This window comes from Petaurus breviceps, unplaced genomic scaffold (genome assembly GCF_028583685.1).
Source record: "Petaurus breviceps papuanus isolate PSGF00001 unplaced genomic scaffold, PetGlider_PUasm1.0 126, whole genome shotgun sequence".
In the NCBI taxonomy this organism is placed as follows: domain Eukaryota; kingdom Metazoa; phylum Chordata; class Mammalia; order Diprotodontia; family Petauridae; genus Petaurus; species Petaurus breviceps.
Genome location: NW_027185655.1, coordinates 6,652,190 through 6,666,399, shown reverse-complemented (window position 1 = coordinate 6,666,399; position 14,210 = coordinate 6,652,190). Strand labels below are relative to the sequence as shown.

The window sequence follows — 14,210 nt, the reverse complement described above, 5'->3', positions numbered from 1 at the left end:
TGAAAAAGATTCCAAAAATAAAACTCCTAGGAATATTATAGCCAGGTTCCAGAATTCCCAGATCAAGGAGAGAATATTACAAGCAGCCAGGAAGAAACAATTTGAATATTGTGGAAACACAATCAGCATAACCCAGGATCTGGCAGCTTCTACACTGAGGGATCGAAGGGCTTGGAATATGATATTCCAGTGGGCAAAGGAGCTGGGATTAAACCCAAGAGTCACCTACCCAGCAAAACTGAGTATCATGTTTCAGGGGAAGATATGGTCATTCATTAGAATAGAGGACTTTCAAGCATTCTTGATGAAAAAACCAGAGTTGAATAGAAAATTTGACATTCAGATACAAGGAGCAAGAGAAGCATGAGAAGGTAAACAGGGAAAAGAAATCATAAGGAACTTATCAAAGTTGAACTATTAACATTCCTACATGGAAAAACAATAATTGTAACTTATGAAACTTTTCACAGTAGTTGAAGGGAATAGAAATATATGTCTATATATGAGGGTATATGGGCATATGAATACATATGTGAATATGTGTATATGTTTACAGGTATACATAGATAGAGGGCATAAGACCAATTTAACAGGAAGGGATGATACTTAAAAGGTAAAATTAAGAGGTGAGAGAGGAATATAATGAGAGGAGATGGGGAAAGACAGAATGGGGTAAACTATCTCATATAGAAGAGGAAAGGGAAAATGGTTACAATGGAGGGGAAGAATAGGAAGGCAAAAGGGAATGGGTCAACCTTATTCTCATTGAATTTGGCTTGGGGAGGGAATGAAATACACACTAACTAGGGTATCTCACCCTCCAGGAGAGTAGGGGGAGAAGGCGATGAGAGGGGGGGTGATGGAAGGGAGGGCAGGCTGGGGGGGAGGGAAGTTGGGAGCACCCACTTTTGAAAAGGGATGGGATCAAAGTAGAGAATAGAACAAGTGGGAGGTGGGATAGGAGGGAGGGAAATATAGTCAGTCTTTTACAATATATCTACTATGTTATTGTTTTGCATTAGGAACACATGTACAACCTATACTGAACTGCTTATCTTCCCACTAAGGGTGGGCATCAAAGGAGGAAGGGAATGAATCTGGAATTCAAAGTTTTAAAATCAAATATTCAAATATATATTATTATTAATACTATTTTACATGTAATTGGGAAATAAGATATACAGGCACTGGGGCATAGAGATCCACTGGAAAAGTCGAAAGGGGTATGGGAGAAAATATGGGAGAGAGCAGATTGTAGGAGGGAATATCCTGTAGGACTGCTATTTTGGGGCAGTGGGTATGGGAAAAATGGGGAGGAAATTTGTAACTCAAAATCTGGCAGAAATGAATGATATAAATCAGAAATTAATAAAGCATTTGGAAAATTAATAAAAAGAAACACAAAATATATATAGAAAATTTCTGTATTATGAATATAAACAAAAAAAGTTTTTAGGGGGAGGGTACAGGTCTATCATGAAGGAAAGTTTGTTAATAGTAGAACAAGGTGGCCACAGGGGAAAAATAAGAGAGAGTGGGACAGGGCTGCCAGTAGGATGAGGCTGATATCGAATGTTATGAGGGAGTGGGAATGGTGGTCAAGGGCTTTGAGAGCCTATAGCTGAGAAACACAATCCTTGTCTACAGAACCATAGGAGAGCAGACTGTTTATTCCCTTCACAGTAGTAAAGTGAATATTGATTTCCACATCAATTTCTAATGTAGTGGAAAAGCACCTATCCAGTCCTTTGCCCTGCCTGATGGGCAAGGCAGAAGTTGGTGGAATCTTGGGACCAGGCACATTTTATGTACTCATCAAAAAACATTTGAGCAAGTGTGGTATAAAAAGAATTGTGTTAAGTGCTGAAGATATCGACTTATCTATCATCTATCATCTAACATCCTTTGTGTTTACTCTATGCTGGGTGCTGAGGGGGAAAAGTACAAAGACACCAAAATGAAACAGTCTTCATCTTCAAGAAGCTTACATTCTGCATTCTTGTAGAAATCTGCGATTTAGTTGGGACTTGAAGCCAGGGAAGTCAGTAGTTGGAGCAGAGGAGGGAGAGTGTTCCAGACATGGGAGACAGCCAGAGAAAATGCTTGGAGTCAGGAGATGGAGTGTCTTCCTCATGGAACAGTTCAGGAGGCCAGTGTTACTAGATTGAAAAGAACATGTTGGGGAGTGAGGTGTTGTCACAGCATTCCATTGAATGGCTTTGTGGTTCTTTCCATTTCCATATTATAATAATTATGTGTCTATTGTTTTCCTGGTTCTGCTCACTTCACTCTGCATCAGTTCATATAAATCTTCCTTGGTCTCTTTTTCTTATAGTACAATAATGTTCCATTACATTCAATTTCATTTACTGTTACTAATGATGCACGCTACACCAAACGATGGAGTTGTCTAGGCTGGTATACAACTTCTGTAAACTGTTGCATTTCTCATGGTCATGAGACTATTGAATGTACACATATGTATGTATATGTATATATCTTAATGGAGAGAAAGACTGAAAGAGGGAAAGAGAAACTGAGAGGAAGAAAGAGAGAAAGATTGAGGGAGAGAGACAGAGACAGACAGCAGACAGAAATGGGGTAGGGTTAAGATGATATTACATTCCCTTCACCTGATGCTGAGGTCCATGCTCCCCCCAGTTTGGACAGCATGAAACATGGGCAAAAAATGAAGATTTGATTCAGAGGATCTTAAAAGTAATGTCTCTTGGAAGTTAGCATAGAATTGTCAGAAAATTTTCATTTTATCCTAACATTTCTATAGGGTAGAATGTAAAGTCCTTGAGGGTAGGGGCTGTCTGATCTTTCTCTTTGTGTTTCCACTATCTAGCATGATGTTTGGTAATTCTGGTTTCTTGGTAAACACCCCCCCCCGGTTGATTGATTGGTCATAATATGTTTTTCCTAATTTTTCAGACAAAGGTTTATGGTGGGAGAATGCAGTGGCTGCTCTTGTCAAAAGACATCTTCCCATCAGCTGGGTTTTCAGGAATGTGAGTATATTCTCCATTCCCATTACTTGTTTATTAAATTAAAAAATAGGAACTTAACAAACATTAAATAAAACTAGCATTTCCATATATGTGGGGGGCAACTAGATGGCATAGTAGATAGAGCACTGGGCTTTAAATTAAGAAGACTCCTCTTTCTGAATTCAAATCTAGCCCCAGCCACTTATTAGCTGTGGGATTTTGGACAAGTCATTTAACCCTGTTTGTTTTGACTTCTTTACCTATAAAATGAGCTGGAGAGGGAAATAGTAAATTACTCCAGTATCTTGGCCAAGAAAACCCCAAATGGGGTCATGAAGAGTCGGATACAACTAAAATGACGGAACAACAGCAATCTTAGAGCTTTAGACAGGAAGGGACCTCAGTGATAATCTGTCCCAAGTCCCTTACTTTTCTTTTTGTTTTTTTTTTTGCTTTTTTTTTGGAGGGCAATTGGTGTTAAGTGACTTGCCCAAAGTCACACATGGCTAGTTTTTGTGTTAAGTGTCTGAGGCTGAATTTGAACTCACGTCCTCCTGACTTCAGGGCCGGTGCTCTATTCACTGCACCACCTAGCCTCCCCTAAAGTCCCTTCCTTTTCAGATATGGAGACTGAGTTTCTGGGAGAGTAAATGGCAGCTTTTTAGTGACTCAGAGTCTACATCCAAGAGATTTTTCTAGCAGACCCATTCTATTATGGATGGATTGCACCATATATGGAGCATTAATTCAGTCATGGTTCCCATATTTTCAGAAGAAAATTACAAAATGAGCATGTGTTTGGAAGAAGAAAGGTAAATGACCAACATCCTTAGTTCTTTCTGTACTCTATAGATACAGATTTACCCCACTCTAAGAAGTCTACCATATTTATTAAAATATGAATGTATAAACCAAAAAAAGGAGAAGTGATTATTTAAAACTTCAAAAGAAGTCATGGCAGGATTCCTTTAAAAATCAAGTTCCCCTACTGTATGCAAGATATAATCTGATTTGCAAAAAACAAAACAAAACAGTTTACATAAAAATGTTCAGAAATACAAATACTATGACTATGAAAAGCATTTATTAAACATGTGCTAGGCTCTGTGCTAAGTTGCTGGGGTTATAAATTCAAAAAGAAACACAATCCTTCCCTTCAAGGAGATTACATTCTAATGGGGGGGGGGGGAACAACACGCATAGGGGAGTGATGGCAAGAAGAGAGAATATCAGTCTGGGACATCATAGGGATGATAAGCTTATCTATATGGCATTCAGCTGACATCCTTTCCAGAAGCAATAGTTCTTTTGATTGGGTTATTATGACCAGAACAAGAGGTAGAAAGTAGAATTGGGAAGGGGAGCAAGATTGAACACAGCCACAGGCAAAGGTCAAGATATCGTAGATGGACAACTGGATGGGGTTTGTAGGTGAAATCTGGTCTGGGGCTCCTTACATATAGTTGGCTCGTTTGCACTAACTCGGTGTTGTAAGTCCAGGTAGTGTGCATGAGTGAACTCTTACCTCCACAATACCAGCTGGGACACTTGCAAGCTAGGGGGTTGTGGTACACACCTGGGGGAGTTGGTATCAACTTTGCTTTGGGTAGATTGAACTAGGACCCAGCTGTGGGTAAAGAAATATGGGAGGGGCGACTAGGTGGTGCAGTGAGTAAAGTGCTGGCCCCGGAGTCAGGAGGTCCTGAGTTTGGTTCTGGCCTCAAACACTTAACACCCACACAAAAAAGCTAGCCGTGTAACCTTGGGCAAATTACTTAATTGCCCTCCAAAAGGCAAAAAAAAAAGAAAAATATGGGGACAGCTAGGTGGTGCAGTGAATAGAGCACTGGCCCTAGAGTCAGGAGGACCTGAGTTCAAATCTGACCTCAGACACAACACAAAAAACTAGCCATGTGACCTTGGGCAAATCACTTAACCCCAAATGCCCCTACAAAAAGCAAAAAAAAATATGAAAGAAATTTTTAGGATTTGGGTTTGAGGAGTTCCTCAGGGAATCTCCTGATTGCTTTTAACCTTTTAATTGTTTTTATCATCTTGAACTTCTGTTTAAACATCTTCTTTTTTACTACCAGCTTCTACCTGAGGCAGCTATTACCATTGAGCCTGGAGACAGGAAGACCTGAGCACAAATCTGTCCTCAGACACTCTCACTCTTTCTGTGACTCTGGGCAAAGCTCCTGCCTCAGTTTCCTTTTCTATAAAATGGTGGCAATAACAGCATCTCCCTGAGTGTTATTGTGAGAATCAACAGACCTAATGTTTGTCAAGCACTTATTTATCGAGTTCTTAGCGCAAAGCAAGCGCTAAATGACTGCTTGTTCTGTTCTCACATCCCTTCCTGAGAGTATCAGAATGTTCTTAGTAAAGGGATTATTCATCTAAACCCTCCAGTTCTGAGCATTACACTGAAGCAGGCACCCAAGAGTACCCTGCACACTTAGTCTCTACTCTAAGCAGCTAGAACGTCCAGGTAGATATTCCAAAGATGAGCACATTAACTTCCCGATGGGCTGGGCACAGACTCCAGAGATCTGCTGTTTCCATGGGGGATGAAGAGGAGCGGAGGAAGGTGAGGTAGCCAGGGTGGATGGAAAACTCCATCAAGTCAAAGAATACAACATGCTTCTTGTCTCGGTTGAAGGTTGACGGGGTGGGCCCCCCATAGTCCACTGGGCTTACCTTCATTAGGGCCATGCAACTTTCTATCAGGCCATCACTGAGGCACAGTCAGCCTTTCTCTCCTAATAATTTGCATTCATCTTTTTGGTTAGACCCTAGAAGAAGCCCAGAACTTTGATGATGCTGTTCAAAGACTGTCAGAGACTCCCCTTATTACGAATGTTTATTGTATCATTGGAGGTGTGTCTGACCGGGAAGGGGCAGTCATCTCAAGGAACAGAGTTGGCCCCGTGGATATTTGGCTTCTTAATCCAGAGAGAGAGTAAGTCAAACCAAGAACTTCCTTCTTTCAGCTTTGGTTACCTGGCTTGGATTAACACGATTCACAATTAATACTGGGAACTAAGTGGAGTTTTTTACAAATATATCACATAAATTTTGATGAGTCCTTACAGACCCTAAAAATTATAACAATTGATAATTTAGTAATAGTCAAAGTGATAAGCATGCCAGAAAATTTTTCTGGTCCTGCTCATGGGCTGAGTGAGTGAAGCCAGTGAGAAAAAGGCCCCAGAGAATGTGGGTGCTGGGGGTCCTCTGATACCAGGCAAGGCAAGCAGTAGCATCAGCTGACACAGTTGCCAAGATGTAAAAAAAAATACTCAAACCACAAAATGGAATGTACTGGGTTTCCACATAGCTGACTACTGGCTTTCTTTTCTATAACTTCTCTTTCTCTACATCTCTTTCTCACTCTCTGTCTCTGTCTTTGTAGGTCTCTCTGTCTCTGTCTGTCTCTATATCTGTGTCTCTGTCTCTCCCTCTGAATTCAAAAGAAAGTAAGTCTAGGATATGATCTACATACATACAATATTCTAGAATGCGTATATATCTGGAACAATATTAAATAACAATCTCTCTCTCTCTCTCTTTCATAGACTTCACTTTTTCATGACTTGAGGAAAACCTTCCTTTTCTCTTGTTGGGTTATCTTTTCCCAGTCCCCTCCACAGCTCCTCAGGCACATGGCACTCTACCCACCATGCTATCTAGCTGCCATATATGTGTGTCTACAAATATACATGTGTGTGCACATGCATGTGCACACATATGTACATATATGCCAAGATACATGTAAATATGACATACGCTTATACATGTAAAGAGTATGGGTAACAAAGGGAACAAGAGACCCCAACATAAGAGCCTTGGTGAGATGGAACCCTCCACTGGAATATGATTCTGAAAGAACCTAGCTTCTTCAGAATAGAATAAATAGAACAGTAAGGAAGAAGAAAGAGTAGCACTGTATTATAAGAAGCAGACTAATGTGAAGAAAGTCAGAAACCTGAGGCGGGTAAAGGATTTGGGTGGAGATCTACAGAGGAAGAAGAGAGGAATGATATTCTCAGGGACCAACCCCTGCACAGACTGGATGAATTAAACAGCAGCCAAAGAGTCAGTGTGGGGGAGGCTACGTCCAGAACCAGTTAGTTCACAGACCCTTTCTTCCTCCCCGCCCCCCCAGTACCATTGCTGGGATAGTTAAGTTGAATTGTCTAAACAGTCGATTCCTGCTTCTCCTCTAACTGGGGAAGGGGAAGAGGAATGGAGTGGGGGGGGGGAGGGCAGAATTATGCCCTGTTAATTGCAGCCAAAGCAGTTGGCATTGGAAGCTTTATTCCTTTAATTTTTCACTCTCCTTACTCTGCTATTTGAAGCTTTTATTAAACTTAGATTAGGCAGTGTGGTTTAGTAGACAGAGACCTGGTGTCAGAGTCAGCTTGATCACAGGCTTCAAGTCCTATCTCTGACATATACATTAGTAACTTAACTTCTTTGACCACTCTCTAAAGCTATAAATCGCTAAAGAAGGAGACCAGAGGGAGCTTCCTCACTCAAGAATTCCCTGTGCCAAAGAAATCATATGTGTAGTCCCCATCCTGATTAAAACTCCATAGCTATCTGTCTGTAGAGATAGGGAGTAGGACTGGGAAAAGATAACCCAACAAGGGTTTCTATCGATGCCTCTGCCTTCAATGGACTGTTATTGTTATTGTTGCTGAATTCTTCATGACCCCATGTGGGGTTTTCTTGGCAAAGATATTTGAAGTGGTTTGCCATTTCCTTCTGCAGTTCATTTTACAGATGAGGAAACTGAGGCAAACAGGGTTAAGTGACTTGCCCAAGGTCACACAACTAAGTATCTGAGGTTGGATTTGAATTCAGGTCTTCCTGACTCCAGGCTCAGCACTCTGTCTACTGTGCCGTCTGAGGCATAAGCTGGCAACCAGCTGTCTTGATATCTGGATGGGAGGGGAACACACAGATTGGCCTGCTTGATACAACACTCTCTGGTATTGGATGGTGTTTGTTATATATTTTTTAAAGGAATATACTTCTCCCTCATGAACCAGAGAATTAAAGAGGTACTTTTTGAGTCCGTTTACCTTCTCGTCTAGATCAGGAACAAGCCTGTGTCATGTATATAGATAACAGCTACTTTCAATTTGTTCCAACAGACATTTATTAAAGTACCTATCATGTGTAGATCATTGTGCTAAGTTCTGAGGATATAGAGAAAGAAAAAAAAGAAACCTTTCTTGACCTCAAAGAGCTTACATTTCACATTGGCGCTGGGGGGGAACGCAATATATATCCAAATAAGTAAATACAAAGTAATTTTAGTAGGGGAAAGGTGCTATCCACTTTGGGCATCATGAAAGGCTTAGGAAAGAAGATACAGTTATCACTTCTACATCACAGGGAGTGGGGAGAGTGCTAGGGTATGGCGTTCCCCCTCCTCTTCTATGATCTGGAAAATTTTCATAAAGATTTTTGGTCCTCCCTTCATACCAGAGGAGTCTGGATTTTTTTTTCCTTTTCTTTTTTTTTTTTTTTAAGCAATAGGGGTTAAGTAACTTGCTCAAGGTTACACGGCCAGTTATTTCTGGGTGTGGTGCTGAGTATCTGAGCCCGGATTTGATCCAGGTCATCCCGACACTGGAGCCAGTGCTCTTACTCGCTGAGCCACCTGGCCGCCCCTTTTTCTTTTTCTTTTATGGGGTGTTTGCAGTATTAAAAGATAAAATATGTTGGTATCATACAATACTATACATATATTTTATGCATTCCTGAATTTCTAAACTTGTTCTGTGTCATCTGCAGCCTCTGCAAAACTCCCCCCAAATTCCCATTTGATTTCTTATGCTGACCCACCATATATCAAAGCCACAATGGGGAAAGTTGCTATGTGGAAAAGATAACGACCCTTGAAAGAGGCTAGGGATTCTTAGGAGCAGCAGAGGGTAGCGGTGCATCCTAGGCAAGGGAGCTGGTTGGTTATTGTCCTGTGTTCTCAAAGAGGACCAAAATGACACCACCATGTTGGGGTCAAGGTACTGTGTGTCCGACTGTGGCTGATCAGACCAATGTGAGCTTGGAACGCTCTACCTCCAATAATCCATATGACCATTTGGAGTGGAGATAAGGGGAACAGCCTATTCAAAGGTATGATGGTGGGAGATGGAATTTTATAAATGGGGATTGAAAAGGGGATTTATGGACATGTAACCCAGGTTTCTAGGCAACCCTGAAGCATTTTGCACGATTTCCCTAATGAGTGCAGAGAATGACTTGATGATATTTGTCCCATCATCTTTTTCTAGATTTTTTAAATCCCTCCAAATGAATTTTGTTATTATTTTGCCCAATTCTATAAAGTGTCCTGGGGCAGCTATGTGGTGCAGTAGACAGAGTTCTGGGTCCAAGAAGACTCATTTTTGAGAGTTCAAATGTGGCCTCAGATACTTACTAGCTATTTGATCCTGGCAAGTCACTTAACCTTGTTTGCCTCAGTTCTTCATCTGTAAAATGGGCTGGAGAAGGAAATGGCAAACTATTCTAGTATCTCTGCCAAGAAAATCCCAAATGGGGTCATGGAGAGTTGTTCATGACTGAAAAATTACTCAAAGTAACCTGAAGTCACTAAATCTTGAAACTAATTTAAGTGATATTTTCACTTTTATCATATCTGTATGGATTAACCATGAGAACAGATATTGAATATATTTCTGATTATTTGTCTTCAATTAATTTCTGTGAAGAGTATCTTAAAGTGGTATTTCTGTAAGTCCTAAGGATGCCTATATAGCCATTTTTTAAACTAATTTTTTCAGTTTTGAATGCAATTTATTTTTCATTTCCTCCTAATTTTTGTTACTACCACATAGAAATTCTGATAAGTGCCCACAATAACTCAGGTTGTTTTTCACTTTTTTGTGTTGTAGGTGGTTCCTAGTACAGACAAACTGTGACCACTGGAAGCCATGCCCTCTGAGTGATCACCGAAGGTGCGCTTCTATAGGGCTTTTCAATTGAAGTGTTTTTGTGTGTATTAAAACAATGTTCCCCTTTTCTCTCTGATCCCTGGGGTGGCTCACGGTATCAGGAAAGAAAATCCCCCAGAGATATATATCTATTTTCTTTGGGTAGTAACTTGACCAACTAACAAAATTAAATAGAAATTTCTCTCTGAGTGCCTTAGAAGTGTTATCTTGGTGGGAGAGATAGATGTTCAGCCTTCTGGGTTTGCTGGGTTTTAGCAGTTGCAAGGAATTTGTGGGCAGAGCTCATTGGAAGTAGGCTAATAATTTGTGCTGCATCAAACATCTCCAGTGTCCATCTTTGACTTTATGATGCTAGGCCATCTAGGGACACCTCATATTTCTCCATTATTATTTTTCATGATTCCAGGCCTATTTGGGAAGCTCATTTTGGACTCAGTGTCTGTTGAGACCATTCCACAGTCCTCTCTCTATAGAAAACAATTTCTACTTTATGCATATTTGCCCTCTGATGTGAGAAAGGGAGATAGGAAATAGACCCCGTAAAGGGAGGGGGTCAGCATATGGTTCAACAAGGACTTCTTGGGTCCTGGACTTGGAGTGGGAAGAGAAGCACACGGGGGCCTGGCCAAAACCAAGAGGATGGATGTGCTGGAGGCAGACGGGAGGGGCTGGACACAGACAGGAGACTGGTGACAGGTAGGGGTCAGAGGACAGACATGCAGTACCCAAGGACAAAGGACTGAAGAGACACATGGGACACATGGACAGCAAGTGGGGAAAGTGGGACCAAGGTCTCCTCTCTCTGCACGGGAGGTCTCAAAGCCAAGCCCCCCATCCTGAGGTGGTGGTGGGAAATGAACAGGGGATAAGGAAAGGTTTCCTTATATGGTGGCATAATGAGGAAAATGGGAATGGGAAAAAATTAACTGGCATAGCAGCTGTGACTTAGAAACTTGTGATGGTATCTTAGAGATTTTGAAAATAACAGATGACTTCTTTTGGTTTTCCCCACAGAATACCTGCCATAAAGGCTGTCAATGAAACTGGACAGGCAAATGTCAACTTGGATAAACTTTATGAGGTTGGTGGTGCTTAATTTACATTGAAATGCTCAGCTTTTGCACATATTAGTTGAGCTATTTTGAAAGAAATAGAAATCAATTACAAGAATTTAAGAGTAGAACTTGCAGACTAAAGGTAGGAGACAGAAAGAGAGAGATGAAACTTAGTGTAGAATTATTCAGTTTTCTTTTTTAAGAAAAATGACTGGGGCGGCCAGGTAGCACAGCGAGAAAGAGCACCGGCTCCAGTGTTGAGAAGATCTGGAGATCGAATCCCGGGCTCAGCACTTAGCACCCACCCAGAAACACCTGGCCGTGTAACCTTGAGCAAGTTACTTAACCCCAATTGCTTAGGGGTGGCCAGGTGGCTCAGTGAGTAAGAGCACCAGCTCCAGTGTCGGGATGACCTGGATCAAATCTGGGCTCAGATACTCAGCACCACACCCAGAAATAACTGGCCGTGTAACCTTGAGCAAGTTACTTAACCCCAATTGCTTTAAAAAAAAAATGGCTAAGATTTTCCGAGTTTCTTTTTGTAACTTCAATCATAAAAATCCCCCCAGCTATATAGGATTTCTTTTTTTCCTAACTATCCAACATTGCTCTAAATCTTGTCAATTTGCCCAGTGGTGTTTTAGAACTGTTGTTTTTTTTTTTTTAAATAATTTCAGTAATGGGATTTTTAATTTTTCTTACAGATTTTGACCATATGTCCAATTCTGAATCAGTAAGTACCATATAATGGAAATATGTTTTGCCTAACTGCACATGTATCTAATTGTTTGCTACCTCAGGGAAGGAAGAGGGGAAAGAAGGACAGAGGAAATTTGAAACTCAATTTTTTTTAATGGGAAAGTTAAAAATTGTTTTTACATGTAATTTGAAAAAAAAAAAGCTAGGTGGTGCAGTGAATACAGCTCTGGAGTCATGAGGACCTGAGTTCAATCTGGCCTCAAAGACACACTTACTAGCTGTGTGACCTTGGGCGAGGCACTTAACCCAATTGCCTTGTTTTCCCCCCTCAAAAAAAAAAAAAGGAAAGAAGTATCATATTAGTGAAACCAGTTTGTTTCTTTACCTCTAAGGTGGGGAACATGCTCATCTCTTCCTTAGTGGGCTCCTGAAATTTGCAAAAACAATGACTCTGTGTTTGATATCTGTGGATGTGACTTATATTCTAACAATTCAACAAAAACGTATGGAGTGTCTTCTTTGTGACATAGCAGAGAGCCAGCTTATGAATCATGGAGACTTGGATTCAAGTTTTGCTTTTGACACATATTGGCTGTTTCATTCTGGGCAAGTCACTGAAGCTCTTTGCATTCTAAGCAGCTTTCTAAGATGACAAACGTGCTGACCCCCATCAGTAGGGGAACTTAGCTTATTTTGCAGTTCCCTGTAGCAATGAAATCAAAGGTCCATTTAAAAATGGGCAAGGCAAGACAGCTTCTAAGGGTACAGGTCCTGCCCTGGGAGAACGTTCATTTTACTGGCATATACAACCTATACACAGAGAAGTCAACATAGAGGATGGACAAAGCAAATTTAAAGGAATCTCTGGGATGGAAAGGCTAACCCTTTACTCCTCCTCATGCATACTTTTTGTTCAACCCAAACTAATGTCCTTATTCCCATTGATGACCTTCTAATCTCTGCTCTCTGACTGTCCCCTATGCCTGGAATACTTTCCTTCCTCCCCTCCACCTGTTAGGATTATAAGCTTCCTTTAAAACCTTGCTCAGATGCCACCACGTAGGGAAACCTTTCCTTATCCCCTATTCATTCCCCGCCACCACCTCAGGATGGGGGGCTTGGCTTTGAGACCGCCAATGCAAAGAGATGAGACTTTGGTCCCATTCTCCCTACTTGCTACCCATGTGCCCCATGTGTCTCTTCAGTCCTTTGTCCTTGGGTACTGCATATCTGTCCTCTGACCCCTACCTGTCACCAATCTCCTGTCTGTGTCTAGCCCCCACATGTCTGCCCCCAGAGTGTTCTTCCTCTTGGTTTTGGCCAGGCCCAGGCTCCTCCTGTTCCATCCCAGGACTTTTTGAACCATATGATGGCACCCTCCCTTTATGGGGTCTACTTCCTGTCTCCCTCCCTCCCTTTCTCACCAGAAGTCAAATATGCATAAAGTAAAAATTGTTTCTGTAGAGAGAGGGAGGTCCCACTTAAGTCAAGTGAGAACTGTCTATGTATATAAGTGCTTTAAAGTTTGCCAGGGATATGACAAATATCATCTCATTTGATCTTCATAACAACACAGGGAGCCAGGTGTTATTTTTATGCCCACTTTGTAAATGAGGGAAACTGAGGCAGACAGAGGTTAAGCAACCTGCCCAGGGTAATAGCTAGGAAAGGTTTGATGTGGGATTTGAACTCAGGTCTTTCTGACCCCAGGTCAGTGCTCTATCCAACAAGCAGTTGATCTCTCTCTTTTTACTTGATCAAGGGAGATAATTTATATCTATAACCCCAACCCCTTTCTTTCCTTTCAGAAAAACAGTTTATACTACAATAATGAGTGCAGCAGACCCAGACAAGTACACGACTCGAATCAGAAACCCAAATGAAAGTTGTGAATAAAACCAAGAAAGAATTCAGCTGAACTATGAAGAATTTGTTGGGAAAAGTCCCAGCTGTTTCATTGGCTTAGTTTTGTCCCTCCAAGGGGAGGATGTTATAAAAGTAATGACTTTATTCATCCCTTCCCTCCCCATCCCCTGCTATGGCCAACATTCCAGTGGTGAGCCGTGCCAACACACATACCCAGCAATGATGCTTTGAGTTTGATATTATGGGACCTTGAGTAAAATTTTCTGGAAATCTATCATTTTGTAATTACTGAACAAACAAATTTTGGTCATAAAAACGGGTCACAATCAGGATGTTAAGCTTCCCACTCTTTGGGTATTATTGGGATAGAAAGTTAACCCTTGCAGATTATTAAGTTAGGTGAAGTGTATCTTCCTTATCACCCCTGACTAGTTTTTCAAAATCTAGCTTAGCTTGAATTTTTGATAATCAAATATTAAAAGTGTATATACTTAAATGTATTGCTACTCACTGAACAAAAGGTAAAACAAAACAAAAACAAAACAAAACAAATGTCAGTGTTTGACCTAAGTGAATGATCTCAACAAGTTCTCTTACTCCCCCTCTCC

The 14,210-nt window shown here is 41.0% G+C and overlaps 1 protein-coding gene across 1 annotated transcript in view; it reads left to right on the top strand.

Moving 5' to 3' along the window:
* LOC138169492 (N-acylethanolamine-hydrolyzing acid amidase-like) overlaps positions 1 to 13,959 on the top strand; it is a 22,888-nt gene extending 8,929 nt beyond the window's left edge. Inside the window, exons 5-10 of the mRNA XM_069099002.1 lie at positions 2,938 to 3,014; positions 5,786 to 5,955; positions 9,923 to 9,985; positions 10,997 to 11,063; positions 11,742 to 11,770; positions 13,545 to 13,959. Of these exons, the coding sequence (XP_068955103.1) occupies positions 2,938 to 3,014; positions 5,786 to 5,955; positions 9,923 to 9,985; positions 10,997 to 11,063; positions 11,742 to 11,770; positions 13,545 to 13,632 (494 nt within the window). The 3' untranslated portion in view covers positions 13,633 to 13,959. The remainder of the gene's footprint in view (positions 1 to 2,937; positions 3,015 to 5,785; positions 5,956 to 9,922; positions 9,986 to 10,996; positions 11,064 to 11,741; positions 11,771 to 13,544) is intronic.
* The last annotated feature ends 251 nt before the right edge of the window (positions 13,960 to 14,210 follow it).